The sequence below is a fragment of the Lepisosteus oculatus genome, chromosome 8, assembly GCF_040954835.1.
Source record: "Lepisosteus oculatus isolate fLepOcu1 chromosome 8, fLepOcu1.hap2, whole genome shotgun sequence".
Classification (NCBI taxonomy): Eukaryota; Metazoa; Chordata; class Actinopteri; order Semionotiformes; family Lepisosteidae; genus Lepisosteus; species Lepisosteus oculatus.
This window is the reverse complement of record NC_090703.1, coordinates 47,005,684-47,033,354: the sequence shown is the minus strand read 5'-3', so window position 1 is coordinate 47,033,354 and position 27,671 is coordinate 47,005,684. Positions and strand designations below refer to the sequence as shown.

Sequence of the window (27,671 nt, the reverse complement as noted above, 5' to 3'; positions counted from 1 at the left end):
TCAAGCACTATTTTCTATGTTACTCTAATGTACATGTTCCTTTAGATGCATTAAAGGGCACTTTTTTAATCTAAAAAAGTTTAATCTTAAAACCAGATTATGAATCGATAGTCTGTTACCATCTCATGCAATCTTAATAAATTTTGATAAACTACATCCCAAACTAATCTGAAAAGTTGTTCCTACCATGGAGGTTACAGAGGAGAAAAAAAAATCATCACATCTTTAATTTAAAACAGAGCAAGTTTATTTTAAAAAAATTAAACACTCCTACAAAACAATACAGAAATATATACAGGTATTAATGCAAAATAAAAATTAGTAACAATATGGGGCAAATACAGAAGGCTTCATTTACATCACCAGCTGCCAAACTCAGTCTGCTGAGTTTCAAGAATCTTCAAGGAAAGGAAGAACAGTACAGAACACTACCCTGAATTCCTTCTGTGCATCAGTGAATCTTGTGTTGTTGCAGGTACATTACTTTTAAATACATATACTTTATATACAGCAGCTTTCTTAGATCAGGTGAAGAAAGAGAACCACTTCAGCTTAATTCAGAGGGAAAGGCCAGACTGTGCAGGCCAGGATAAACACTCTCTTACAAGCAGAGCCACAGGACAATTAACTAAGAAATCAGTGACCTCAGTTTAATGTCTCATCCAAATGACATCTGCTGTGGCATTAAGGCTCCCGTCACCATACAGGGGCATTTGTTTGAAAATTCTGGTCCAGAGGGAAAAGCACAACCAACTGGTCTGGTTTTCTATGGAGGTCACCCATACCAGTATGGATCTGGCTAAGCCTTCCTTTGCTTCTCAGCTCAGGTTAACTGAATGCAGAGTTCGATGTCAAATGGCTCACTTCAATGCAGAAAAGCATTTTTCCCCCCCAATGACGAATTAGCCACTACCAATTCCATTAATCTTTTTTAAAATGCCAACCAGACCTCCAACAAGTGCATTAAATTAAATGAACACAGGGATTTTAATGACAGAAACATACATTTTATACAAAAATATACTATTTACAAAAATAGATTAGGAAAAGAAAGGTTCAGTTCCCCACACAAACAAGCACATTGCTTAGTGCGAAAGTCAGAACCCACAAGAGGGTCAGAACAGCACACTTGAACGGGACAGAAATACAATGGGGATGTACTTCAGCTGTACTTGGGAGTTTACATTTCAACATATAAATACCCTTTTATTACAGGCCTTTTCATCAACTAAAACCATTTGGTCTCAAAATACTGGAATTGCAAAAATAGATGTCACATTTGAGTTATTCATCACCTTTATCATACCCAACAGTTAAAGAGCTGATATGCAAGAACACTAACAGCAGAAAGTACAAAAGGGGAACAGAGGATAAAGCTACTAAAAGCCACTGAACAATGTCTTCCCGTTTAGAGACAACATCATGATTCAGGTTTCCGAAGGACAGCTGGTGTTCATATATTTTTTGTTGAAAGCCCCCAGAATTCTTGAGGGATGTGTGGAATACTTTGTAGTTCCAAAGTAGGGCTGCCTTAATCACTTTAAATAGTTCCTCTTTCACAGTCAATGTGATGGGAACAATGCACTATAACCCATAGGTCTCTCGACACTACACACATTGACACCTTCCCTGTTCAGGGAAGGGACCATAACAGAACTGCAGTTTGTACATCACAAAAATGCAGAAATGGAAATCGTGACCTTTTCTCAAAAGGTCAAGAACATTAGGCCTTCACCTCACATTTTCTGAAAAGTTTGGAAAATAGCAGGACCCACAGGCCAAAACACATATAGAATATTATACACAGGCTGTGGTTTCAATGGAAACTAGAGTGCTATTCGTGAACAGACTATACACAAGTGCCCATCAATTACAAACTGTTAATCAGGAATGGCGATTGACAAAGCTCAGGGCCTCCCCCAAGGAGATGGCTCCGAGGACCAGTTGGGGTTTGCCTTGGTGGAGATAAAAAAATGACCTTGCTGTAATAAAAATACAGCCATCTCTTGCCACCACATCTGATGCAACAGGCCAATCTGAGGAACACGCGATTACTCGCCGTGCCAAGGTAAGAGGCCCTTTTTCAGCTAATCAAGTTTAATGTACATTTTGCCATACTATACACACATGAAATTATTAAGTTAATTTAAAGAGAGATTATACAAATAAGATTTGCATCCGAAGCTATATACAATGAAGACAACCTTACTAAACTTCAATAGCTCAATAAACATATTTACAACGTGAACAATGTAAGCACATTAATCCTCCCACTCGGATCCTGCCAACTTCCAATAAGAAACAGATGAAATTCGTTTCACTTGTCATATACATTCATTTTAAGTGATCCATCTATTCATATTAAGTGCATTGGGTGTTATTCAGAACTGGAATATCTAAATTCTTTTTATCTGGTAAGTCAAAACCTAACCTCTTATCTGCAGTTCGCAGACTGCACCTGTGCTTTGACTCCTGCTCCAGTTGTGCCAACATTAGAGAGACACTTTAATACTGCCAAATAACAGCACAGACCTGTTTGGTCAGATTTCTCCTCATGTAAACATACACATAAGTACATATGTATCTTAAAAATATACATGTATATATATTTACATACATAAGGAAAAATAGTTAATCTTTTTTGGATACCTATCCAAATTTTGAAACACTCCCAAACATGGATTGTCAAGCCATAAACGTTACCAGAAAGATGGAAAAACCTTGAGACTTTTGGATGTTTTGACCAGGAATTCTGGGTTGTCACACTGTAAAAGTCTGTATATGTGAGGGAATGACAAGGAGACAGAATAGACAGTCAGACACATCTGTTTTGTAATGATCCCTGTCCTTTAGGAGACACTGTTGCTCCTGGGTTTCAGCTCAGATTACAGCTGCTTTTTTCTGAAGTGCATTGTCTCCACCTTGCACTGACACAGAACCAAAGCAGGTTTTCGGCACAATCTTTTCCCCTACTCTAAATTCCCCTTGTGGAGATAATAAAATGCAGACTAGATTCACACACAGATAAGATGCACACTGATGCTATACATGCAGCTAGGACATGGAGCTGACAGCCTCTTTTCCATTGCCCGGGGGCTTATAAGGCTGCCAAAACAAAACCGGGTGGTTTAAAGAGGGCCTTAAAAAAGGAGATGCTGGCTTATGACAAACTCAGAGATACAGCAGTGCTTTCAGCTTTCAGAGGCTGTCTGCTAATATTCCATTTATTTTTGTAGTGAAGCCAGACACCTCCACCCTTCTTCTTTGCGTTCAGCTCCAGCTAGCATACTGAATGTCCAAAAAGCCACAACAATCTCTTTTGCCAGTTCCTTCAAATCTGCCGACCTGCACAGAGGTTACTTACTTTCTATTTCCCAAAACATCAGCTTTGTGCAAAACTGCCAATACTGCAGTGGCTTTGTGTACACACACATGCGTGTATTTTTAAATTAATGAGTTATGTAACACAAGCTACTGTTTGTGAAACAGCCCACCCAGGTCTTAAAACCTCCTAGCAATTCACACACAAATAAATAACTCAATATATACATCAAATACACCGTGCAAATAAATATTACAGAAGACAAACAGTAGGGGATTTGGGGTTGTACTAGCAGTCTTATTCAAGCTAATGGATGTTGTGACTGTCTGGTTCAATGGGATACAGGGGACTCCTTCCCTCCCCCCTCCTCTTTCAGGCAACTGACCCCTCCAGCTCAGAGTCCTCACCCCGGTAGATGGGGGTTTTGGCTCGGAGAGCAGACTCGTATTTCTTGGTGGACATTTTCTGGGCTTCTGTGCTGTTCCAGATACCGTAGGCAAAATAAATAACAAACCCTGCAGGAGAGAGAGAGAGGTTGAGGATACGAGTGCAAAAAAATAAACATACAATCACCACTACTAAAATGAGAACGGAAAAAGATGAGGATAATGTACGTTTCACCATCCATCAGTTAATTAAATTGTCTGCCAGTGCTTCAGGTGCCTGGCTAATTACATCTTAAAGGATCATGTGTTGACATCTTTCACTAACAAGACTACACTAAGTGATTCAGTTAATAACACTGTATGCATTGTGGGGCAGCCCCAGAGGACTCATTTACTGCCTTAAACAACAGAATCTATTAGTGCCATCACCACTGCCAGGCCAACAGGGACCTCTGCAGCACTGAAACCACTAATCTGATAACTCAATCACACAGCAAGTGACTAGGCTCAGAGGAACCTGACCTCCTTTCCAACAGTTTATAAAGACAAGCTGTATAGCGCTTTGAAAAGCACTGAGCTCTAGACCACACCTGCTCCAGATCATTGGTTTGGGTATGTAGCTTATTGAACAAACAGATATTGGGATATTTTACATATTATCAGCATCACAGTGTAGTTTTTATTTGTGAATTTAACTCCAAGAACAGGGAAAAAAACAAACAAACTCACCTATAGCCATCCAGACAGCAAAACGCACCCAGGTACCCATATCCAGTTGCATCATGAGGTAGACATTTACAAAAATGCTGAGTAGTGGGAGCAGGGGCAGGAAAGGTACCTGTGAACAGAGTCAGTGTGAGAGTGCTTCAGCATACAAATTACAATACAATAATACATTACAGAATACTGTATTTGCAGTGTAATGTTGTACATTTGCAGAGAGCACAGACAGAATAGATCTCCCCTTCCCCTTTACCTTGAACGTGAGCGACTCCTTGCTCTCTGGCTGCCTCCAGATGATGACTGTGCAGGCAACAGATAGGAGAAACAAGACCATGCACAGTGCTACCCACAGTGGCTCCATGGCCATCACAGCTGAGCCCTTCACTGACAGAATACAGCAGAGCACAGTGAACAATGTACCTGCAGAGAGAGGCAGACAGAGAGAGGCTTAATTCCAAGACTGATCTACACAGACAGAAGAAGCCACAACACACCATGAATCTGTGTAGTGAGAAACTGCAGAGAAGTCTAAAAGTGCGATACGGGCAGAATCGCCACATGCATGCAGTGCAGGAGTGAGCTGGAGGGCAGCTTACAGATGATGGCAGTGGTGACATAGACGATGGTGCCCGACGTCTTGGTTGGCAAGTCACAGTTGGGCACCAACAGCAGCCTCATGGTGAACTTCTCCTTCAGTGGCACCGTCTCGGTGGCAAATTCGTCAGCGCTGTCCACTTCAGTCATGGCTGTCTTCTCCCCAGACACATCCACCATCTTCTCACTGTATCTTGGTGTGCTCAGGGTGCCCGGCTGGTACCTGCACAGAAGGCAGTAGAGAGGCATGAGGTGCAATTATTCTAACCATCTCCGAGTTTGTGCTGCCTAGAGGTCAAGGTAAAAAACGTGCCCTTGTTTACTTTTTCTGTAGATTAGCATTGAATGTGTACATTTCAAAACACCCCATCTTTCTTATATTCAAGTCCCTAAACCAAACACTGGGATCTATAAAGAAATGGCTGGAGGAGATCTTAAGATTAAGTCACTGACAAAAGAAAAGCATTAGCTAAACTGCATCCGTGTTTACCTTCCTATGAGGAACTGCAGACCTGATCTGTACAGTATACAAATGGCACTATACACTGAGTAAGCCTCAACTGAAACTCTGAACAGACACCAGTCTTTTGGTATGCGGCGCTGACACACAAGACCTGTGAGGGCAAGGCACTGACCTGAGGATGAGCACACAGACAGCCACCAGTGAGTAGGCCAACAGAGTCCCAATCGACATGAGATCCACCAGGGCAGCCAGCTCGAAGAGGAACGCCATGAGCGCTGTGGAGAGGGATTGGCATTGTAACACGGGCAGGGAAAGAGCAAGGCTTACAGACAGACAAAAGGATGGGAGATTCTGCTTGCTCCGTCAACAGGCAGCTTTCTTTTTTTTAAAAAGAAATCTTGAGAGAGGACTGAAAACACCTCAGGCAGAGTAAGAGAAACATTTGAGGATACATTCCGAAAGAGAATGTCATCTTGCACAGCGTGTTTTTTTAAGTGAAATTTGTAGAGCTGGATAAGAAATAAGAAACACAAAATGAATCATGGACACGTATAAATAAGATCCTTATTAAAAAAGAAAAGCATGATAGAACCAACAGCTAGGGGTTAAGGACTGAGGTCATACCTGCCACTATTCCAGATACAATTGTAGCCAGCAAGGGGGTCTTGGTCCTCTTGCTCATGCGGGACAGGACACGGAAGAGCAGACCATCCTCAGCCATGGCATAAATCACCCGCGGCATGGGGAACATGGAGCCAAGCAGACTGAGGGAAAGAGATAAACAGATATTGACCATCAGCTCTTCACGGCAGAAACAAAGAAACAGAGCTCAGTTCAGAAGACACCAATTCTGCAGCAACTGACCTTGTGGAGAGGGCACAAAGCGAGCCCACAGCCACGATGTAGCGAGCCGGACCCCAGCCCACGTAGCTGAAGGCCTCCGGCAGGGGGCTCTGGGTATTGAGCTTGAAGTAAGGCATCATCAGCGTGAGAGCGGCAGACACACCGAAGTAGGCAAAGAAGCAGATGAGCAAGGAGGCTACAATTCCAATCGGGATGGAGCGCTGGGGGCTCTTGGCTTCTTCACCTGGAGAAGAGAAGAGATGTTTAGATGTACTGCTCAAAACATGGCACCAATGTTCCTCAGCCCTGGGTCCTTCAGGACCATTTAAGCTTCTGGATTGTATTCTTCCTCACTTTGGGTGATGCAATTTGCTCAACTGTTAACATAGCTTGTCTAACCAAGCACTTTTTCCAAGTTGTAACCACTGAGGGTTTCAAGTACTGTAGCAGTGTGAAAGTCTGCCGTCAGGAGTGTGCGGTGCTCTCCGTACTTGTTGTGGCGATGCAGTCGAATCCCACGAAGGCGTAGAAGCAGGTGGCTGCGCCCGACAGGATCCCAGTGAACCCAAATGGAGCAAAACCCCCGGAGCCAAAACTTTTTTCTATTGCCCTGCAAAAATACACAAATAACATTAGCCCTAGTCTATAATTCTGCCATGGAACAGTAGCATGGGTTCTCTCTCCCTGTTGGTAAATGACATGCATCCTCCCAGTCTCCACTCCAGCTCTGACCAGAGACAAGCAGACAGGGAGGCCTAGGGCCTGCTTTCCACAGATCCATTCAGTTCTGCTCTAACTGAGCTATGGGTTAGTTTCAATGTGTAAGACAGAACAGTACAACACAGAGTATTAGAAAACTTTAATGCTCAAGATCCAGATATTCTGCACAAGGCTGAAACAGCCAGACACAGACTCAGATAGTCCCTTAGTCATTTAAGGCCAAATAAGAGCCCTTACCCCATCCCATAAATACCACAAGGACTCCTTACTCTGTGGTGTTCATGTTGGTGCTGTTCAGAAAGTCCTCCACAGTCAGGTTCCAGTTGTGGACGTTTCCCTTCACAAATCCCGAGATGATGACAAAGCCCAGCACCACCAGGTTGACGCCAGTAAAGATCTTGTTAACCAGCGCAGACTCACTCACGCCAAACGCCAGCAGGCCTGCCGTGAAGGAGAGGGAGAAGGGGTAAGCCGACAGCGCTTCACAGTGGGTGAAGCGTGAACCAACATGAAAGCACCCCTAGTGCGGGCGTGTGGGAACGCCAGAGTGGGCGCGCACCTGTGAGCAACAGCACAAGAACCAGGGCGAAGATGTCTGGGTATTCAGCGAGCACCCCCTCCACTTTGATGGACATCGAAGCCTTGAAGAAGCTGGAGATCTTCTGCTCCACCAGGTTGTCAAATGTGGAGCTCCAGGCTCGAGCCACACTTGCTGTACCTGAAGAAAGAGGAGTAGGGACTGGTCAGAGAGATATGCACATTACTTACAACCCTCTCAAATAAAAGCCCTTTACAGGATGACGCCTTTCTGGTCTTCTCTGGACTAGCCAGCAGTCCTCTTGGCCATTTCAGTTAACACTGCCCCAATTCTGCTTTGCTTGCATTCCTTGAACCCAGTCTGTATTACAATTGCAGTATTCATAGAAAACATCCTTCTCAAACCAACATGTAGAGTTCACAACTATGCCCTGAATGATCAAAAGGGAAGCGACTCAGGTTTAAATGAAATTATGCTTTGTTAGGTATTCAAACAGTTTATCATGTGTGACAAGTGTGTACGTACCTATGACATAGGATAGGATTAAGTTCCATCCTGTAATGAAGGCCCAGATCTCTCCCACCGTGACGTAGCTGTAGAGGTAGGCAGACCCGGTTTTGGGCACCCGGGCCCCAAACTCCGCGTAACAGAGCCCAGCCAAGACGGAGGAGAGGGCAGCGATCAGGAAGCAAAGAACGATGGCAGGCCCCGCCTTCTCCCTGGCTACTTCCCCCGCCAGCACGTACACGCCGGCGCCCAGAGTGCTGCCCACGCCCAGAGCGATGAGGTCCAGCGTGGACAGGCAGCGGGCGAAGCGCGTCTCCTCCTCAGAGCAGTCGAGCAGCCGGCGGCGGAGCAGCATCTTCCCGTAGCTTGCGAGGTTCTTACCGGTCATGGTTGCAGCCTTGTGAACACACACCTGAGGGCGGGGGAGAGGGAGAACAGTCCGGCTTGAGGGGGGGCCGCCTCTCAGAAGTCAGGATCATTTCATTCAACCAAAACAAACCCAAAATCTCCACCCACTGCGTAGCACTTTACAACTGAAATCCAAATGTTTGGTTTCATCTGATTACCCGAAGGCCCTACCTGTAAATATTTCAGCACTAGCACCAACAGTTGTACTTGTAAATGTATTTCCTTTAAGTTTCTAGGTGCAGTAACTCTTTCTTCTTTCCGGTATAATTTACCAGAACTATGTTATGTAACGTTCTAAAGTTGAGGAAGTTCCTGGAGAGTTGGCATAAATCCAGTCTGAAGAATGTTCTAGTCCAGGTCTTATGAAACGCTTTTTACAAGACCTGGAATGTCCTAAATGTAGTAACTCCCCGAAGTGGAAGAACGTCTCGTTAGAGAGGAAAATGGAAAAACCCTGAAGAAAACAATTGCTTCATGTTAACCTGATGACTTAGGTGTAACAGCCAGATAAATTAGCAACTTGGAAATTAAAGCATGAACACTCCCAAGTCAATTAGCTATTAACTCCCTGTAGAAATAGGAGCTTGATAAACAGATGTGAATACTTTTCTCACTATTTCACGATCAATTACAGGAACTGTCATTATACAACTCATTTAACGTATTTTTTATTCCTTTCCTTCACCAGGTAAGCCAACAGAGAATGTTCTCATTTACAACAATACCCTAAAGACCCAGACACAGCAGGACATTCAGTAGAATAATCTGAGAGAAGCCCCCTGCCAGCATGCCAATTACCCCAAGGGTACGATAGAGCTTCCCTTCTGACCTGCATGTCAGAAAGAATAAGTGCTTGCCATGATAACCTAGTTGTCTAGTTCCATTCCTAAACAAACAAGAATTTGCTTTACATTATACAAATAGTGCATACTACAGTCAACAGTGATCCCCTCACCTATCTGCTGTCGTTCTATTACCTTAAAACTAACTTAACACAAATTCCTATATATAGATAATACACTTGTATATAAAGGAGCCCTTAATGCAGGTGCTCATTTCATTTGAGCTACACACCTTCAGTCATACCTGTGGGTCACACATACCCTATTTCAAGAGCACTGTTTCTGCACACAGAAATTTAGATACTCTCCTCAACTTGCTTATTGGCATCTCTCACTAAACGGCTCTTAGTAGATGTTCAACCAATGATGAACAGACACGGGGGAATGGCAGTATCAGACATGACAAAAAAGTGCTTCAGGTATACTACATAAGAGCAGTTCTGAAACTCAGAAACTGGTACAGGCATGACACCAATTCTAAATCCCATCTGACCCTTTTGAGAGTTGAAAGCAAATTTGAAAATTTTGCCCCAGATAAAAAAAACTGAAATCAACTAGACAGTAACTGACAACTCAGCTGGAACAAAAACCACAAGACAGTTGTTTTCCTCCAGGACCTATTCTGGGAACCTCTGGTCTATATAAAAAGAAATGATGCAAGGTTTGAAGCTACTGGTATTTCATCTTTAGTTACACTATTGTGCGATATGAATCTTGAGACAAACGTGACTCCACCTCTGCTTCACATGGTAAAGTGAGTGGCTCTGCGCCGTCTAAAACCTGCGCATCTCCGTCAAGGAGAAGAAAGTGTAAGTTGCTTTACACAGTCCCTGCCTTTGAAGGTCTCTGAAAAAGGATGTAAACTTTGCCTTATCTTAATAGTTCTGTTTAAATGCTGAAAATTGAGCTGACAGATACTTATTTAAGGCAAAGACATTTGAAATACAAGAAAGCATATCATGAAATGCTGAAAAGCCAGAATAATGTACACTCTACAAAATAACGTCTCAGAGTATTGTATTTGTTGACATATCATTTTGAAATATTTCATGGGGGATAGGAGAACCAAAATATTGTCGAGAGCTAAATCAGTGACAGTGGAAAAGAAAGAGACAAAAGCATCAGTTACTGGTAAGATCCCCAAGCATTTGTTTTAGTGGAGTAGTATAAAAAAAAACCAACAGCCAAACTACCTTTCCAAAGGAGCATGCACTAAAACAAAGAAAAAACAGATATTACCAGATTTCAAGTTGTGTTCCCAGTCGCTACAGGTGTGGCAAGTTTTACAGCAGCTTGCTAAGTAGGTCTTTCTCTCTGGCAATATATTCTTCCTCTGCTCACATCCTTTATAAGCCTTACAGTTATACAGGCACTTCCTCAAACAGTTGTAAACACAAGGGGAGGAGTGATTGAACCTGAAGTGACACCAACCCAGATGTCTCAAAAGACAGGTGGATGCAATTCACCATTATATGGTTGCTGAAGTGTTTTTAAACATGCAGTAAAAAACCTTACATTTCAATCAAGACACCAACCACCAAGAGAACCAAGTAGTAAATGGCTTAAAACATGTTTAATTCAAGCAGAAAAATTAGTCTGACTCCATGCATTAAACTACAAGGCTTGTATGACATTTACCAAACCTGAATCTCAAAAGCAGCACTCAGGCCTGCTGCCTAACTGCTGTTCATCTGGATTTAAAGAATGGAGAAGGGTTAAACACCTCTGCTCTTTCTAACCAGGAACCACCTGTCATGCAAGGGACATCACTCTTCCTGATCGGTACAAGATCACATGGCGTGATGCATTTTCCCCCAAAAAAAATCTTCCTGGAAGGATTGAGTGAAGCAACACATTCCTCAGTAAGGCAATACTTCTGATTCCCACCAGTGCTCACTGTACTTCCTTATAACCAACAAAGCAATTATACAACTTAGACAAAACCAAACACCTGAGAGTCAGAGAGGCCTGTTATTGTGCCAAGTACATAAAGAGAACAGAACTCGGAGTGGCTTTGTGATGGTGAATGCAAGCCCTGACATAGTCAAATGCCAGCAGCCATATCACCCTGCAACTCACAACTGGCAACCCACTGAAGCTCAGCAGGTGTGAGCCTGGTTAGTACCTGGATGGGAGACCTCCTGGGGAAAACTAAGGCTGCTGCTGGAAAGAGGTGTTAGTGGGGCCAGCAGGGGGCGCTCACCCTGCGGTCCATGTGGGTCCTAATGCCCCAGTATAGTGCCGCGGACACTATACTGTAAACAAGTGCCGGCCTTAGGATGAGATGTAAAACCGAGGTCCTGACTCTCTGTGGTCATTAAAAATCCCAGGGCGTTTCTTGAAAAGAGTAGGGGTGTAACCCCGGTGCCCTAGCCAAATTTCCCATTGGCCCTTACCAATCATGGCCTCTTAATAATCCCCATCTATGAATTGGCTCCATTACTCTGCTCTCCTTCCCACTAAGCGTTCTGGCGCACTATGGCTGCCGTCTTTGGTGGTGGTGGAGGGGAGTCCCCATTACCTGTAAAGCGCTTTGAGTGGAGTGTCCAGTGGAGCGCTATATAAGTGCTATATAGGGGGGTGATGTACAGTCCATCCAAAATAAGCAACCACAGGCACAACAGTTTCTGTTTCTTCACAACAGAATGAGGAAACGGCAACAACTTTCTTTCCAGAGCTGCTACACTGAAACACTTGGCAGCTGTTGCAACATAAGCAAGAACACAATCATCTTACTCTAAACAGACCCAGTTCCCCCTCCAGGGTTAAAATGAGTTTGTGCAGGGGTGGATTCTGCCGTGTAGGTCTACCCACGCAGACATAAGATCACAACAGACGGGTAGTGTGGTATAACCGGTAAAACATGCAGAAAACTAGTTTACAATATCTTGCAGTTGCTTTGCATTTCAGAGCTTTCAGAGACACACCCAATTAATGTTGGATTAACCACAGTATTATAGTGGTCAACACCCAAACAATGTTTCAAAATCAAACTACAAATCCATACACAGTTCTCTGCTTTTATCTATGTACCCTGTCTAGGGGTTGATAATTTAGGTTTTCAAGATCATTCAGATCACACTCCCTGACCTGGACCTGTAACTATAAACAGTGAAGGGAGCTCTATTTCAGCACCAGTGTAGAGACTCCTATCAGGATACTTCCGATTTTGTACAGAATCCAAGAAGGCGGCCTTTCCCCTTTTCCAAGTAGGACATTTTTTCAACATGCGATGTTTTTTAAAAAAGGGAAGGAGGTTTAACGTGTTTCACTGTTAAAGCAGGAAGATGCCAAGTGGAAAATCCATAAATCCCTACTGGACTACAGCTCTACCTGAACTGTAACCATCACTTTTAATGACAGATCCAGGACACCTAGAGGCCCATTACACACTTCATTCACCCCAACCAAACTCTCCTTCTCATCCTCTCCACTTGCCCACACTGAGGTCCTGCAAACAAGTTCTCATTCTGTACACCACTGCCAGAGGGGAGACTGAACTCTCTGCCACAGACTTTGCTCTGTGGGGAACAAAAGCAGGAAGAAAAGGACAGCTTTGTTGTGGAAGAGTCATTTGAGCACACAGGCTGAAATGCCAAGGCCTTATGTGACAAATCCCGACTGCTGTTGCCCCAAGCCTACCTTCAATGCCCCCCTGGCCAAATGGAAGCAGAAGAAGAAAATGGTAGTCTAGAAGCTCAGTGCAGAAAGATAGAAGCACTCGAGAGAGCAAAAGGTCCCCCCCACTGTGTAAGAAAGAACGGTAGTTTGTTCCTTAACAGGAGGAATCCTTAACAAATGGATCCTTTCACAAAGTAACTGGATGAGGTACTTGAATTAATGAGCAACCCAGAAACCAAGATGGGACAAATGGTTTCTTTCTTCAAGTCTGCATCCTTTTAGATATTCCTGCATAACATCAACCAGAGTCACCTGAGATTTCAAGTGCTAAGGACAAACAGGTTAAGGGGTAGCATCCTTCAGGTTCCCATGGCAACAAGCCATACCACACAACTGCTGCTTTGCGTCTGGATTGCCAGGCATTATGAAATGCAATAAATGGATCATTTCTCTGCACAGGAGGGAAGCTGGACATGCCGTACCAATTAGAAACCCCTTGCTGTTTTTGAGCATTTCAAAAGGAAGCTGTGGCATCGGTACAGAGTTACAGGAAGACTCAGTCTCGTCACTACATCCCTTTTCACATTCTGAGAAATATTTCAAAACACAGTGCAGTCCCAGCAACACAAAACAAGAACTGAAGCTTCCAGGGGAAGGTGGCGACCACAAACAAAACATTCTGCAGCAGTAAACCCTTCCGTAATAAACTAAAGGCTGACCCGAAGTCACTGGTGCAATGGTTTGACCAACAGGTGACTTTTTTTCTAATCTACAACACTGCAATTAGGCTCCTTTTGGGGAAAAATACTTCCAGATATTAACTGAATTCTTCCCTTACCCACTAGCAATGTGGATTTGTGAAAATTATTTCCAAGCAGGGTCTCTGGTTACTGATGTCCACAATGAGCAACAGCTGGGAAGAGTTAAAGCAGAAAACAGAAGCAGATGCTCTCCTTGACAAGATTTTTGCACGCAATCATTGGCAAGGCTGCAAGAACATGTATTCAAAACATACAGCAGATGTACAAGCACCGAGGGTGAAAAAGCAAAACAGGGGATGACAGGTTCACCCATCCTTCACAGGAAAGCTGCTCGTTCCTGGTGTGGGCCACAGCAACAAGAAGCTCATCCCAGAAGCACTGGGCACAAGGCAGGGCATCAAAGGTCATGTACACACACAAAAGAGAAACCAGTTAAAATATCCAGGGTGTCTGTGGTGCCCCAAAGCACCTAAAAAAAACAACAACTTTGTAAACAGCTGACCCTGCGTGGAGATTGTGTGGAGTTATGAAGGGAACCTGGAGTGCTCAGAGAAGGCAGCAGGCAGACACAGAAGGCCACTGCACATCAAAGAAACAGAAAGGCTGAGGGAATAAAAACAGCACAGATCTCATAGAAGCCATGAAGTGCAATTAAAGTAGGGTGCTTCATATCACACGCCCTTCTGTTTGCTCCCCTCCTAGTGCTCAGCTGCTGCTATCAGAAGGCAGCTTTCGAGGTTGTGCTGATTAAGAGAGCCTCTCTGTTTCTCAAGAGCAACCACCTGTGACGCCCAAAACTACGTCAGCACGCTTCAAGATAGAAAAAACAAACACAGAGGTCCTCTTCCCACACCCTCAGTGGAGGGGGATGAGGCAGAGAAATGCAGGAATATAAGCTGTCATACAGATGGGGTGCAACACTTAAAACACTCAGGTCCAACTCAGCACGGTGCTGCTCTGCAATCGTTTCAGAGGGGACCAGATTCAAAATCCTGAAAGGCACTGGAGAAGACAAACCAGCAGGCCTTTTCTGAATCAACAGGAGGTACTCCTTTCTGCAAGAGGACGTGGGAGTAACAGGCTACCCAGCCGTGTTGTTGAAGCCGATATCCTGTCTTCTTTCAATTAGTAGCCGGTTGAGATCCCCAGATCAATTAGCTTCGTGTACAGAATGGCCTGCTCACGTTTTTTTCTTATGTTCCGTCAGCAAGTTTTCCATAGTGCTCCCACAACAACAGGTCTTTAAGCTAGCGTTACAAAAAGCAGTACTTGCTCTCTAGATCTCGGTTTACCATAGAAGGTCATCTTGCCTCTGAAAGAAGCTGACATTTAAAATACAACACCTCTCGAGTGTGTCAGTGGCAATTACAATCGAAATGCCAGAGCATGGGTACAATAAAACAAAAACACAGAAAAGATTCCAAGAGTGGTAAGGCCCGATATCTGTGGGATAAGAAAAAATTAGTATCCCTGTAATTACCCTCAAAGTAAAGAATGGGGCAGATATCAACAATTCAGTCATCCTTTGAATCAATTTTAATTTAACACAGCTATCTGCTTAAGATACAAGTCAGGTGTGCAAGATGCTCTTAACAGCCAGAAGCATCAAACACTTTCAAAGCTCCACACACACCAAGGTAAGCCACTAGCCTGACTTCCTGAGGCTAAAATGGAAAGATCTCTGGCTTTTAACCAACTTAGTACTACGGGCCACTTCATGGCAGTGTGGGAATGGAAACATACAGGTAAGAATGTGGAATCACCTGACTGGCATCTCAGTGCAGACGGATGAATTTTTAAACAGCCAGGATAATTGATACTTTCGCAAGTGGCTCGCTTGAGGGGAGAGGGGATAAAAAGCTTACGTGCAAAAACTCTGTACATGCCGCTGCCTTTGTTACCACAGACTGCTCTGTACCACAGACAGACAGAGCCGGCCAGGCATAAAAAGATGGGAGGGTTTGTAAAAATGCGTAAGCAGCACATCGAGCTTCAGTTTCCGCAGTGACCTGTTATGACACGATTGCTTAAGGCCCAGCTGGCACCTCCAGCAAGACAACACACAGACAGCTCCACCAAAACAGACACTGTTTAGTAAATTGACTGTTGTTTGTTGGTATATTAGTTTTGTGGCATAACCAAATCGTCATGTTGCACGTTCAGTGTTTACACACGGGAGGGAGGCCATCAGGGTCTACAACTGTAGCCGAGGAGCTGTCTGTGGCGTGAGTAAAAGTTTTCAAGTTCGAGCAACAACAAGAGCTGCACATGTCAGCTGGGATAGGGTAGCTGTGCATCTAGGCAAACTGCCTGCCACAACGAGCCTCACTGGAAATGCCAACCTCGCGTCCCCTGAGAGCAGAGCCCATTTATAAAGCTTTCTGCAACCCATGCAGAAGGGATCTAAAAATATATCCTTTTAATTAAAGAAACTTTCACCGCCCACAAAGTGACCTTGACCCCTCCCCACAGGGCCCACGCGAAGGACACAAGGGGATTATGTCCCAAATGACTCCGTCTGCAGGTCAGACATTCACTACGTGCACAGATTCTCGCCGTCTCGAAGAAGGAATGCTTTAAATCCCACAAAGCCTCCCCGTATACGATAATCACCTGGCCCCTTCAACTCCTGGCCTGCTTCATGATGCAGAGGCTGCCCTGGCAGGACGGCGCACACCCTCCCTCACATGAAACCACACAGAGCCGGCAAAGCAATGAGACCATAATTAGTAACTGGCTGGACTGTTTGATTTACTGTTGTATCTACTCCCACTCTCTCTATGCTCAGGAAGGCATTAAATGTTGTGCTACTGCAAGGACATTATTTTTGATAACGGCCAATGCAGAATCAGTACAGCCCGTCCCATTCTTAGCGCCAAAGTAACAATAAACAGTCCAAGACCAACAGATGTTTCAAAGCAAAAGTAACATTTTAAAGGAAAAACTTGGCATGCAGTGAAGTTCAGTTTGCTTAGCTTGCTCTAAGTCAGAGTATCAAGACCACACCAAGCATTGCAGTGCTAATTCATGTCTTGCTACAAAGCCCTGTAGACAGATCAGGGCGAAGTGATCTGAATGGGGAGTCCCACGCTGAAACAAGACTATTACCCCACTAGCATTAGCAGGATTTTGACCGTTTCACTTTAAAAGCAGCCTGTGCACTCTTCTGCTAGCTTCACCAGTGCAGGTCTGCTTGACAAACTAGAAGCAAAGCACTTATAGTTAAAATAGAGCTCAGCTGCAACACTGCAATTGAGAAATCACTGTTAGATTAGTTTACCCCCCCCCCCCCCACTTTCCTTTCACACCTCTTTCTCAAGAATGTCCTTCTTAAAGGTGCTCCTTGCCGCCGGTGTACAAGCCAAAAAGGCGGCTTCCAGACCCTTCTGTTTGGTCACTATGGTTACCCACAGCATTCCAGCAGCTTGCTAGATGCCTTGAAGTCCTCAGCCCTGAGCTCTTTTCTTCAGATGCAATTATCAGTAACTTCCGGGTCCTCAACACCATAGCAATAATAATAACAACTAGAGGCACTCTTTTGGCAGTCAGTGAACTGATCCAATTCCAAAGCACTTTCGCTCAAAGACTGTAATCAAATTAATTTGGTGTCAAACTCAGAAACCACCATATGCAACCCCTTTCCCTCACCGGCTACATTCTGTAGGACCTGGTAAGAGGAACGAAACCGTTTTGTTAGTGACACTTTATACTGAGTTGTGTAAATATCTGATCAATGCAGGCAAAGCTTCCTGAATGTGGAACGCAGCTCTGCTGGGACTGTTTGAGGGGGAGAGAGGGACACACTTGGACACCCCAGCATGAATGAGTCTAATCAACAGGAGTTCTACCTTCTTTAGAAAAAGTACTGTAGGTTAAAACCCTACTGTATGTTTTTAATTGTATAAGCTCCCCTAACCAAATTCCATGCAACTAGTTATGGAAATTATGGTACTAAACTTAAACCTAATAAATTCAATATGATAAAAATGGAATTACCTTTATAAAAGACACTTTAAGAAGGTAAAACAGCCTAACTTCACTAAATTGACCAGTCCTAGAGACTGTATTCTTCAGACTCATTCATATAACAGACCACTACACTCATTCAACAGGATACACTTCCTTCCTCGGCAATGTCCTGCTATCCAAGTGACTCTAGAGCACTGTACTGTCTGATCACTTGCCCAGTTCAGCTATGCTGGGCGTGAGGACTTCCTACACTAATGACTTGCACTCTGCGCACCCTGCACTGAAACAACACAGCTGCAAAAAGGAGCTGTGAAAGGAGTAATCCATCGTTGCACATCTACAGTAATAATGAACCAGCAGTCTAGAGAATCTGAATCTTCTTGCATTCTCCATTCCAGATGCAGGATCTATCAGCATTCTCCCTTCCAGGTCTGGCCCTGGAAAAGCCACAACTCACACTCAGTATTCTGACCATGAGCACCCCGAGGGATGTGCTCTTTAATGCCGAGAGGACAGTTGTATAACATGTTTTTTTTTCCACTTCTGTGAACATCCAGACAGAGGACAGCAGACAAAAGAGCTCCATCCGAGACCCCTCCATCCCTTGAAAAACCCTCATCACAGCTGATTTAGCACACTGATACTGCAGTTGGCCTGCGAACCAAACTTCATTCACCACACTTTTGAGAATGTCTAGTTGTAGACAAAGCGGCTCAGGCTCCACTGTGTCTGCGGGTTAAAAAAAAAGATTTGAAGCTACAATGTGTGAGGTCCTCCAAGCCAAAAATCAAAGCGGCAGAACATTCTGTGCCTATACCCCAGTAATACACTGCCAAGCTTCCTAAAACTCTCCCTCCGTTTCTCTGCGGGCAAGCACAAGAGATCTTTAATTGCATCCCAGTCACAGACCTTCATACCGCTGGTAAACAATTTGCTCTGCTGGTCCGATATCCAAGTTTTTCCTACACTTCCCAGGCGTATCCCAGCAGCCGAGCCCGGCTCAGCCTTCCCAGCCGCTAGTTTACTCCCGCTGCCAGCGTGGCTGTGCGAGAGCCAGGGCGATTTAAAAAAAGGAGAATGGAAATCTGCACTACAGAAGGCAGCTCTGTACGAAGAGCCCTTTTAAAGCAATGCCAAGAAAGCAGCGACGTGCAAAAAGACCAGAGCCCCCTCACTTTGCTTCATCTCTTTCGGATGAAAAACGGCTCTGTGTGGAAAAGAAAGACAAGAGACCGCAGAAGGCAGATCAGCCTGACATGGCCATTAATTACGAGCACTGTGGTGCGCGGTTAAAATAAGCCACTCTCCCGATCCCAAACGTGTGAAGAACACCCTGTGCATTTTACCATTACTGGAGGAGCCCGAGGTCCCTTTTTCCCCGTGATTGGACCCTGAAAAGCACTGGAGAAGAGGGGGGAAAGGAGCTGAAAACTCGTGTTTCTCTTTGCCACGCTGTGTTGAAGCCGACAGTGGGAGGGGAAAAATCCCTACCACGATTATTCGACTGGACATTCCACTTCCTAAACACTTCATTTTTAACATTTAACAAACTCCTAACGTTTCATGCACGGCGATCCTTAAAGAAAGTCACAGCACCCGTCTTAAACAAGTTCCCACCAGAACGTCATTTTGAGACAACGTACTGTTTTTGTTTAGCTCCATAACTATTCTGCTCTCCCTTTTAATTCTCAAATTCTTGGTGCAGCACATTCTCTTATCGAGAAGAAATCTACTTCACTCCGCGGGCTAAATTCTGTAAATATGCAAAGTTATTTTACACCGAAAGCCCGCTGTGCACTAAGGAAGAGGCAACCTCGTCAGCGCTGGCTGATGTAACTCTCGGTTTTTTTTGCAGAAGCCGGATGTGGAACGTGTCGAACCCGAAGTATTCATGTTATTGACAGCTAGTTTTGCTTTTAGAATACTTGAAGTTCAGCTCCGATTCGGCGGCTACGTGAAAATCTGAACATAAAAAGCGGGAGACGGTAGAGGTGGGGGCAGGAATGTCATTACTTACTTTTTAAAAATATACATACACACACACTAAGCGCTCTAGTAATGTTATAAGCCCTGGCACGAGGAGTGGAAAAACCGACAGCAACGACGTGAAAAAATGTGCCCCCCCCGCTCATTTCTTTCGACCGAAACAAGTAGCTAGTCCATGTTAAATCCCTTTCATGTGCCTTAACTTGGCGCCCAAATCAATGATCTGCCGCGTTAATTTTAATCCGGTGCTTTACAGTATAATTACTAAACCACCCGGGACAAATCCAGCCCCGTGATCAGGGCATATTTAGAAACTACCCCCCCCCCCCTTCTCGCTTTCACGATGTGGCACTGAATTAAATTACACACAGCCTTCGCTTGCGGAGCTGGTAGGAGACATTCAAACAAAGGAAACTACCGACTTCTTTTCCTTGTCGGCACGGAGAATCGGACGTAGGTGGAGAAAGTACACCCCCCCCCTCCACGTTTCGTTCGCCTTCTCAGCCCCGAAAAGGCTTGAGGTGGCTTGTTGGTACTCGACACCGACGTAGAGCAAACCCACAAAAGGAAAACACACAGCAGTTCCAGATCCCAATTCAGAATCAATACCGCGTTAACGAGCGGGGGCGCCGACAGGCACGCGGCCAGCTGAGGAAGTAACGCGCCTCGGAAAGGGGGCACGAGAGCGGCCGGCTTTCAAACTAGTAAGGGGCGAAAGCTGTCCGTCCCCACTTAAAATACCCCACGGGAGACAACCCCCACGGATTTCAGTTCACTCTCCCCTGAGCTCCCTCATCCCCACACGCGTGGGGTATACAGAGACAAAAAAACACTCTGCCGGGAGTAGTAAACCCACGTCTCCGCCAACACCAGCGAGCGGTCATTTGCTCGCATGAGTAAGTCTGATTGTAAACCCGGAGTACATTGCGTCAGATTTTTTTTTCTATTAAAAAAAAAGGGGCAGAGGAGATGTTCCGCTTTTTAGGCCCCCTTAGATTTTTTTTTTTTTGGGGGGGGAGGAAGACGACGAGTTAGATCAAAACACTCACGAAACAGCGGGATTTTTTTTTTTTCGATTTCAGACCCGAGGAGTTCGGTTACCTTTCCAGACGGTTGAAAGTAGCCAGGGACAAGTCGGATTTCTTCAGCAAAAAAGGCGGGGGTTGCGGAGCGGAGCCCGTCGACCTACTGCGTCTGTTAGCGGTTAGTGAGTGGCTCCGGCCGGCTCGCTCCGAGTTTAAAACCGAGATCGGGTTTCTCGAGGAGGGGCTCGCGGTTCTGTTTTGTCAACAGACGTACGTAGAGGAGGCGTGGCGGTGACGTCAGGGGGGCCTCCGAGCCGGGGAGGGTGCAGAAGCCGTTCCATTCATGAATGTGGCTGGATCTTTTTTTTTTTAAAAACAAACAAACGGATCAGAAATTACCGGTTAACGCCGGGCAGTAAAAAAAAAAAATCTGCTAACGATGGGAAAAAAACATCTTGCATTGGAAAAAAACAGTCTGACACCGGAGCAAATCAACGAATTTGATAAGTGCAACGACGATGGGAAGAAGAGCCCTTCTGAGAGAAAAAAAAAATCTTTGGGATCATCTCATTTATTTATTTTTTCAGCTGTATATTTCAGCCGATAAGAAAATACCCGACCCTTGACGTCTTACTCGAATCGCCGGTATTAATAATACCTCTGCCACGTGGTTGCAGGGTCGTTTACGAACCGTGAACAGCCCAGAGAAAAACTAAAGCACGCGCCTGTGTTGTGTAGCAAACCGATGCGATCCGAGACCACGAAGGGCTTTATTTATAATTCAGTATTTTACTGGAGAACAGTCATTGGCGGTTGGTACTGTATTTACGTATGCAGTTTAACACGCCTGGTGTTTTAATAGCCGTCATTTTCCCCTTATTAATTATACAATACAATTAATTCTAAGATGAGAGCGAAAATAATCAATGGTGACGTAAGTTTGGTGCATGCATGCCTCTTCAATTTAACACGTGTTTTATTTATGTGATCATATGATTTTTAATGCATTTAGGCGAGCACAGTGTGGAATGACAGTCTGGAGCCTGAGAAGGTCCTTGAGTTCTCCGTACTACTTCTGTTACTATTTTTCTCATGTTCAGAACAACGTCCCTTCGTGTGCGGTTTCCTAGACTAGGCGGGTCAAGGAAATAAAGGAGTTTTGCTACATCGGAAACATGAAGCGACATCAGAAGGATTCCTGGAAGCTGACGTTCTAATAGATTCTGGAAAAATCCCAGCGCCAAGTTCCCGAAAGAATTTCGGCTTTTTTTTCCTGGTCTGTTAAGGCCGGGAACTAAATTCCTTAGCTCAAGGATAAGAGCGCGCCTCTGCACCTTATTGAGGGACTTTTCAATTAGCACCCGATTAAGACCTGGACAATACAACCGATTAGATTCTATTTATCTCCTCAATTGGTTCAATTAAGTCATTCAGACTCCAGAAAGGATAGCAACCGGCGCAGGGGGGGCGCTGGGCTCCAGCGTACCCCCGTTTTAAGATAACCAGCGTGTGAAACGGGTCGGCAGGAGGATGCAAAGCGCGTGACACAGCTCGCATTGGACTCCGGACGTTCGGGGTTCCTTGTAAACCCGGGGTCTCATCTCGAGCGCCACGGCCCAGCTGGGGTTTGTGGGTCTGCGTTAAACCGCCAAGGTCAAAAGACTTGGGAGCGATTTCAGCTGTGATCAGTTAAGCAGGCGATTTGTGAAAGCAAGTCAGTAAGTGATTATTTAGGACCAATGTCTTAGTGCACCCCATTTCTCAAGGAACAGAGTTCACCTTACTGAATGAACACAATTCCTGCTTAAAGCTCCAAGTCTGAATGATCTGGATGTGGCATACTACAGACACTACAGAGACGCCACTTCTAAATGCGGAGATCCCAGACGCTGCCGCCAACGCTTTCTGGAAAAGTCGACAGATGTGCCCGGATGGGATCGAATCCCTTTCCCTTGGGTCGGAGACATGGAATCACAGATCACATAATAACCTTGATCAGGCCTCATTTGAACCGCGAACTGAGGGAGGCCGAAACGGTAGATGGCTGTATTGTTTAGGGACAAAACGCGCCAGTTAAAAGACCGTGCTGTTTCCAAAACGCGCACCGTGAGCGCCAGAATCAGGAAGCCTTGGGTGATCATTCATCTTTGCACTTCCGCGCGATGGCTTCCGTCGAAGCGTACCCGAAAAAAATCCCAAAACCGGCTGCACAATGCACAATCACTGCATCGGCTGTGGTACTGAAATAAACCTCCTCGCCACTCGTAAATATATGTAAAGCAGACAGACAGAAATCCGAATCTTCCCCCAAAACGTGCAACTGAACGCAGCCCCCCCGTCACAGGTGTTACATCGCTGGTGCTGGTCCTCGCTCAAGAGCTCCAGCTCGCCAGTGCAGTCGCGCTTCACCTAGCGCGTGATCAAAGCGTTATGAGCCGCTCGTGCTTGCATTGCAACTACGAATGTATTTATTATTACGGCGGCAATGGGGTAGCACTGGGGCCCCCGGGACCCATTCCGGACCCGGGGTGCTGTCTGTGTGGAGTCTGCATGCTCTCCCCATGTTCGCGTGGGTTTCCTCCCGCAGTCCAGACGCGCTGGGAGGTACGCCATGTGACGCACCGTTGCTTGCCGGGATAGGCTCCGGCTACGCCGCAACCCTGAAGTTCTGTATCAAGGGAGGGAAAAAAAGTCGTTGATAACTGATAGGGTAGTGTTACATTCTGCAGAGAGACGAAATGCGCTTTCAGTACATTTTATTTCCTGACGTCTCATTAAAAAGGCGTTTTAAGAATGATACACCTTTGGGTTTTAGTCAATACCTGCAGAGACAGCTGGGCTCTGCAGCGCGTGACGGGGTCTTTGACCAGCCGCGCTCTCCGTGACGCAACAACAAGGTTTCCTTGCGTCAGTCCGGAGAGGCTGCCAGGGTCCAGCGCTGGTGCACAGTACGTGTCACAGGAAGGGGGTGTGGCGTTTATTTTAAGAAGTTATTTCGGTCTGTCCTCCCAAAAATCGAATTAAGCCATAGCAATCAAGTTAGTACGAATTAACACAGTGCACAGCAATGAAGGTACTGTAGATATTGACGTACATGCCGTGTCAAACATTAATTTCAAAGAAAGACCAGCTTCAGATTCTCATTTCTTTTGGCCTAAACTCTTTTCATGCGCTGCAACCTTAAAGGAAACCAAGAGAACTCCTAAGCTTCGTATCAAATTCCAGCAGGTTGCCTATAGAATTCCCATTCTTATCTGCGTGTTCCCTACCGATCCATTAAAACCCAATAATGTAGCAGCTATACTCGAGGACTGGTCCCCACAGCAGTGCAGAACTCTTGGGATCGTGCTTTATTAGGTCTCCAGCACAGGAACGTGAGCAGGTCTGGTCCTTCACTCCGACAGTCATGTTGAACCTTCACCGGGGGAGGGGGCGTCACGGTGACACTGTGATCAGCATGGCGGCTTCACAGCGCTGGGGTCAATTCCAGACCTGGGGTGCTGTGGGTGCAGAGTTTTTATGTGCATGAGCTCCCTCTGTTCCCAGGGGTGGGTTATTTGGCTTTTTGGGGAAGTTGGCCCTGGTGTGAGTGCCTGCCTGTCCGCCCTGCGCTGGACTGGCGTCCTGTCCAGGATATTTAATAATAATAATTGCTTACACTTATATAGCGCTTTTCTGGACACTCCACTCAAAGGGCTTTACAGGTAATGGGGACTCCCCTCCACCACCACCAGTGTGCAGCTCCACCTGGATGATGTGACGGCAGCCATAGTGCGCCAGAACGGCAGACGGCAGCCATAGTGCGCCACACATCAGCTCTCAGTGGGAAGGAGAGCAGAGTAATGAAGCCAATTCATAGATGGGGATTATTAGGAGGCCATGATTGGTAAGGGCCAATGGGAAATTTGGCCAGGACACCAGGGTTACACCCCTACTCTTTTCGAGAAACGCCCTGGGATTTTTAATGACCACAGAGAGTCAGGACCTTGGTTTTATGTCTCATCCGAAGGACGGCGCCTGTTTACAGTATAGTGTCCCCGTCACTATACTGGGGCATTAGGACCCACATGGACCCCAGGGTGAGCGCCCCCTGCTGGCCCCACTAACACCTCTTCCAGCAGCAGCCTTAGTTTTTCCCAGGAGGTCTCCCCTCCAGGTGCTGACCAGGCTCACACCCGCTGAGCTTCAGTGGGCTGCCAGTGGTGAGTTGCAGGGTGATATGGCTGCAGGATGTACCCTGCCTTCTACCCCTCGATTGCTGGGATAGGCTCTGCCCCCCGTGACCTTGAACTGGACAAAGAGGTGAAGAGATAAGGGAGAGACCTGGGAAGTGAGATATCATTTTTGTATTTTTGCTAACCATGCAGTCTAGTAGCTTGTAGTTGGCTTTGCACCCAAATATATAAATGTGTGGCCTATCCTTGGTCAGTAAGATAAAGGGCATGTAAGAGGCAAGCTGGCTGTGTGCCCAGAACATATGAAAAGAACTAACTTTTGTCTAGTCTGCAACTTAGATATGGTTTATGGTATTGGGATGTGTTGTTGTCTTATCATTTGTTTAGATTGTGTTGTAGTAACTTGCTTGTTTCACAGTATAAAAGAACATCCTTAGTTACTTATTTTTGAGTCCGGTGGGTGCAAGCCGGTCTTCCCCATGCGTATGAAATAGAGACTTCTCCTACCCAGACACCTGAACTTTGTCATGTGTGTGACACAACAGAGGTTAGAAAATGGTGGATGGCTTATACAGGAGGCTAGTGGAAGAGAGACTGCAGGAGCCTGTGGAGACTCCAGGCAGCTGATGCAACAAGGAGCCTGATTGCAGGCTGGCAGCTGTCACTGCTGTTCTGCTGGGGGTGGGTGAGCACGGGGGGGGGGTGACCGGGGAGCAATTATGAAAGCAGCTGCTGTCTGTACGGTCAGCCTTCAAGGACTGGAAACAGATGCAAAGGGGATGTCTCACCAGTTTAGGCTTCTCACGTCTAAACTACATTTTTAGGATTGCAAGGGCAAGGCAATCAAGTTCAAAGTTGGAGTTTACTGTATACCACAGAATTTTCCCGTGGGGCACCATTCTACCCCGAGATGAGAGAAGAAACCTGCACCATCTGTTCTTCCAAAAATAAGAGGAAGACAAAAGTAAAAGTTTAGTGAAGTCTAAATCGCACTCTAAGAAACCAAGGTGCTCATGTAAAATAACCAAATGGGCAAACAGCTCAATTTTAACATGAAGTGCAGCGCTTTGCTTCTAAACTAGAAACAGGATGTGGGTTTCAGCTCACCTCTTACCTCCAACTCAGCTCATTTTGTGTTTGACAGATGCAGGTTAGGCCCTTTAAAAACCCCCATACACAAACACTATTATAAACATTCATCTCTGTTTATAGTGGCCACCATAGGCTCTTCTAAACCTGCTGCCTGGTTGGACTATGGCTTTCTCCAGGCCAGATAATTCCAAAATTCTGGCGCAGGTCTTCCAAACAAACGATTGGCCACACAGTTCAGTGAAAGGGCTCATCAGTGCTATCTGTTCTTCAACGCTTTCCCAGCAGACCTGCAAAGACCAAGTTATCACCTGACAGACGAGGAGGCAAAGGACAGACTGTCCTACCGTTCTGTCCAGCTCTCCAACTGGAAAAGAGCGTACCGCACCATCTCTCTGCGCTTGAACACAGAATGCCAGCTGACTTGACGCACGTGCTCAAAGTCCTCAAACGCACAGGCAAGGCCAAAGCCATCAGAGATTTCTTCAGAACCAATTGGGAAATGTGAACCAGGGAACACAAGTGGAATCTCGGTGGCGACAGGAGTCTGGAAGAAGCTGCTCAGCCGTGCTGTTGAAGCCGACACTGCAGTCATGCAACACAGACGAGACCCTTGGCTCCACTGGCTTCTGAGAACCCAGCCAGCAGCACTGGCATCCTGGGCAACTCCTCTTGGTGCACTCCTACTGTGCATTCTCATTTACAGTGACCACACACAAAGGGTGCAATTCACTCTCCTTGCCTTGAATATCTGTCAAAGTATGCCACTGCAGTTCATCACTGAGTACTACCTTTTAAAAAGAATTGGTCAATGGGAGAAGATCACAGCTCTTCCAGACGGATGTACTGAGGAAGCATCTGAACTGTTGCACCGGCTTTTATGATCACTGATCTTGAGCTGCCTATTTTTAGACAGCATACAATCGTTTTCTAACCACGGTCTGCAAAACTAACTCTTAGGTCAGCAGACCTGGTTTCACTAGAAGTTTTAGGATTTCCTCTTGTTTCAGCAATGGCCTTGGGTGCACCCAACAAATGCATGCTGGGATTGAAGAGGTTAGAGTGGAAGGCATCACAAAACCCACAGCCAAAACCTTCTTTACTTTTCAGCATAAGTGTTTCCACCGAGATGGTACTTTTACACACAAAAAAAAGCCAAGGACAACTTGACTTCAAAGTACCAAAATCACACTTTGCAGTCATGTTAGTAAGGAGTTCAGAATGACTAGGGGGGTATTTACTGAGCACTCACATTCCCTTAACACATTTAGTCTTGAGGGTTCTTGATCAGGAGTCGTGAACTCCAAACTCAAGTTCCTGGAGGGTGTGGTGTCTTCTTGTGTTCCAATCCGAGTTGTCAAACCACAAAGCCACCTAAGGTTCCTACGTCAGACATATAGGCTTTTTCTTCAAGTCTTTTACAATTGATCACACAAGGCATTCACTTCATTGAAAGGAACAAAATCGCCTATAAATCACACCAGAGTCTAGTTACAAGAATCTGTTATCTAATGAAATAATTATACGAACTGGATACCTAGGAATATGGGAGGAACAAAACCCACAGGAATGGAGGGCAAGATCAGCCCTGGAGGAGTTGTGGGCCATTCTAAAAAAGATGAGCATTTTAAAATTGCACATTACTGACAAGGCTTAGGCTCTTGTACAGGATAAGGCGAGCAAATGAATCCATCCCATC

At 45.4% G+C, this 27,671-nt stretch overlaps 1 protein-coding gene across 2 annotated transcripts; it reads right to left on the bottom strand.

Moving 5' to 3' along the window:
* Window positions 1–224: 224 nt before the first annotated feature.
* slc7a3b (solute carrier family 7 member 3b) lies at window positions 225–20,948 on the bottom strand. 2 transcript variants are annotated; one of them, XM_006632940.3, is made up of 12 exons: window positions 20,785–20,948; window positions 8,115–8,508; window positions 7,611–7,769; window positions 7,321–7,492; window positions 6,823–6,941; window positions 6,353–6,575; window positions 6,113–6,252; window positions 5,661–5,763; window positions 5,028–5,248; window positions 4,685–4,851; window positions 4,438–4,546; window positions 225–3,837 (listed from the first exon to the last, which is right to left on the bottom strand). In XM_006632940.3, exons 2-12 carry the CDS (start codon window positions 8,482–8,484, stop codon window positions 3,695–3,697), a joined length of 1,926 nt encoding a protein of 641 aa, XP_006633003.1. In that variant the 5' UTR covers window positions 8,485–8,508; window positions 20,785–20,948; the 3' UTR covers window positions 225–3,694. The 2 variants fall into 2 exon arrangements, with proteins under 2 accessions (XP_006633003.1, XP_015207166.1); XM_015351680.2 differs by lacking the exon at window positions 20,785–20,948 and adding an exon at window positions 10,586–10,691.
* Window positions 20,949–27,671: the final 6,723 nt, after the last annotated feature.

What these genes read in the sequence shown, in the direction of transcription:
- slc7a3b (XM_006632940.3), bottom strand. Translation starts at nt 8,484, where the DNA reads ATGACCGGTAAGAACCTCGCAAGCTACGGGAAGATGCTGCTCCGCCGC. An exon ending in AATCCTATCCTATGTCATAG is followed by an intron (nt 7,770 to 8,114) that starts GTACGTACACAC and finishes CTCTTTCTTCAG; the next exon opens with GTACAGCAAGTGTGGCTCGA. An exon ending in CGACTGCATCGCCACAACAA is followed by an intron (nt 6,576 to 6,822) that starts GTACGGAGAGCA and finishes TCTCTTCTCCAG; the next exon opens with GTGAAGAAGCCAAGAGCCCC.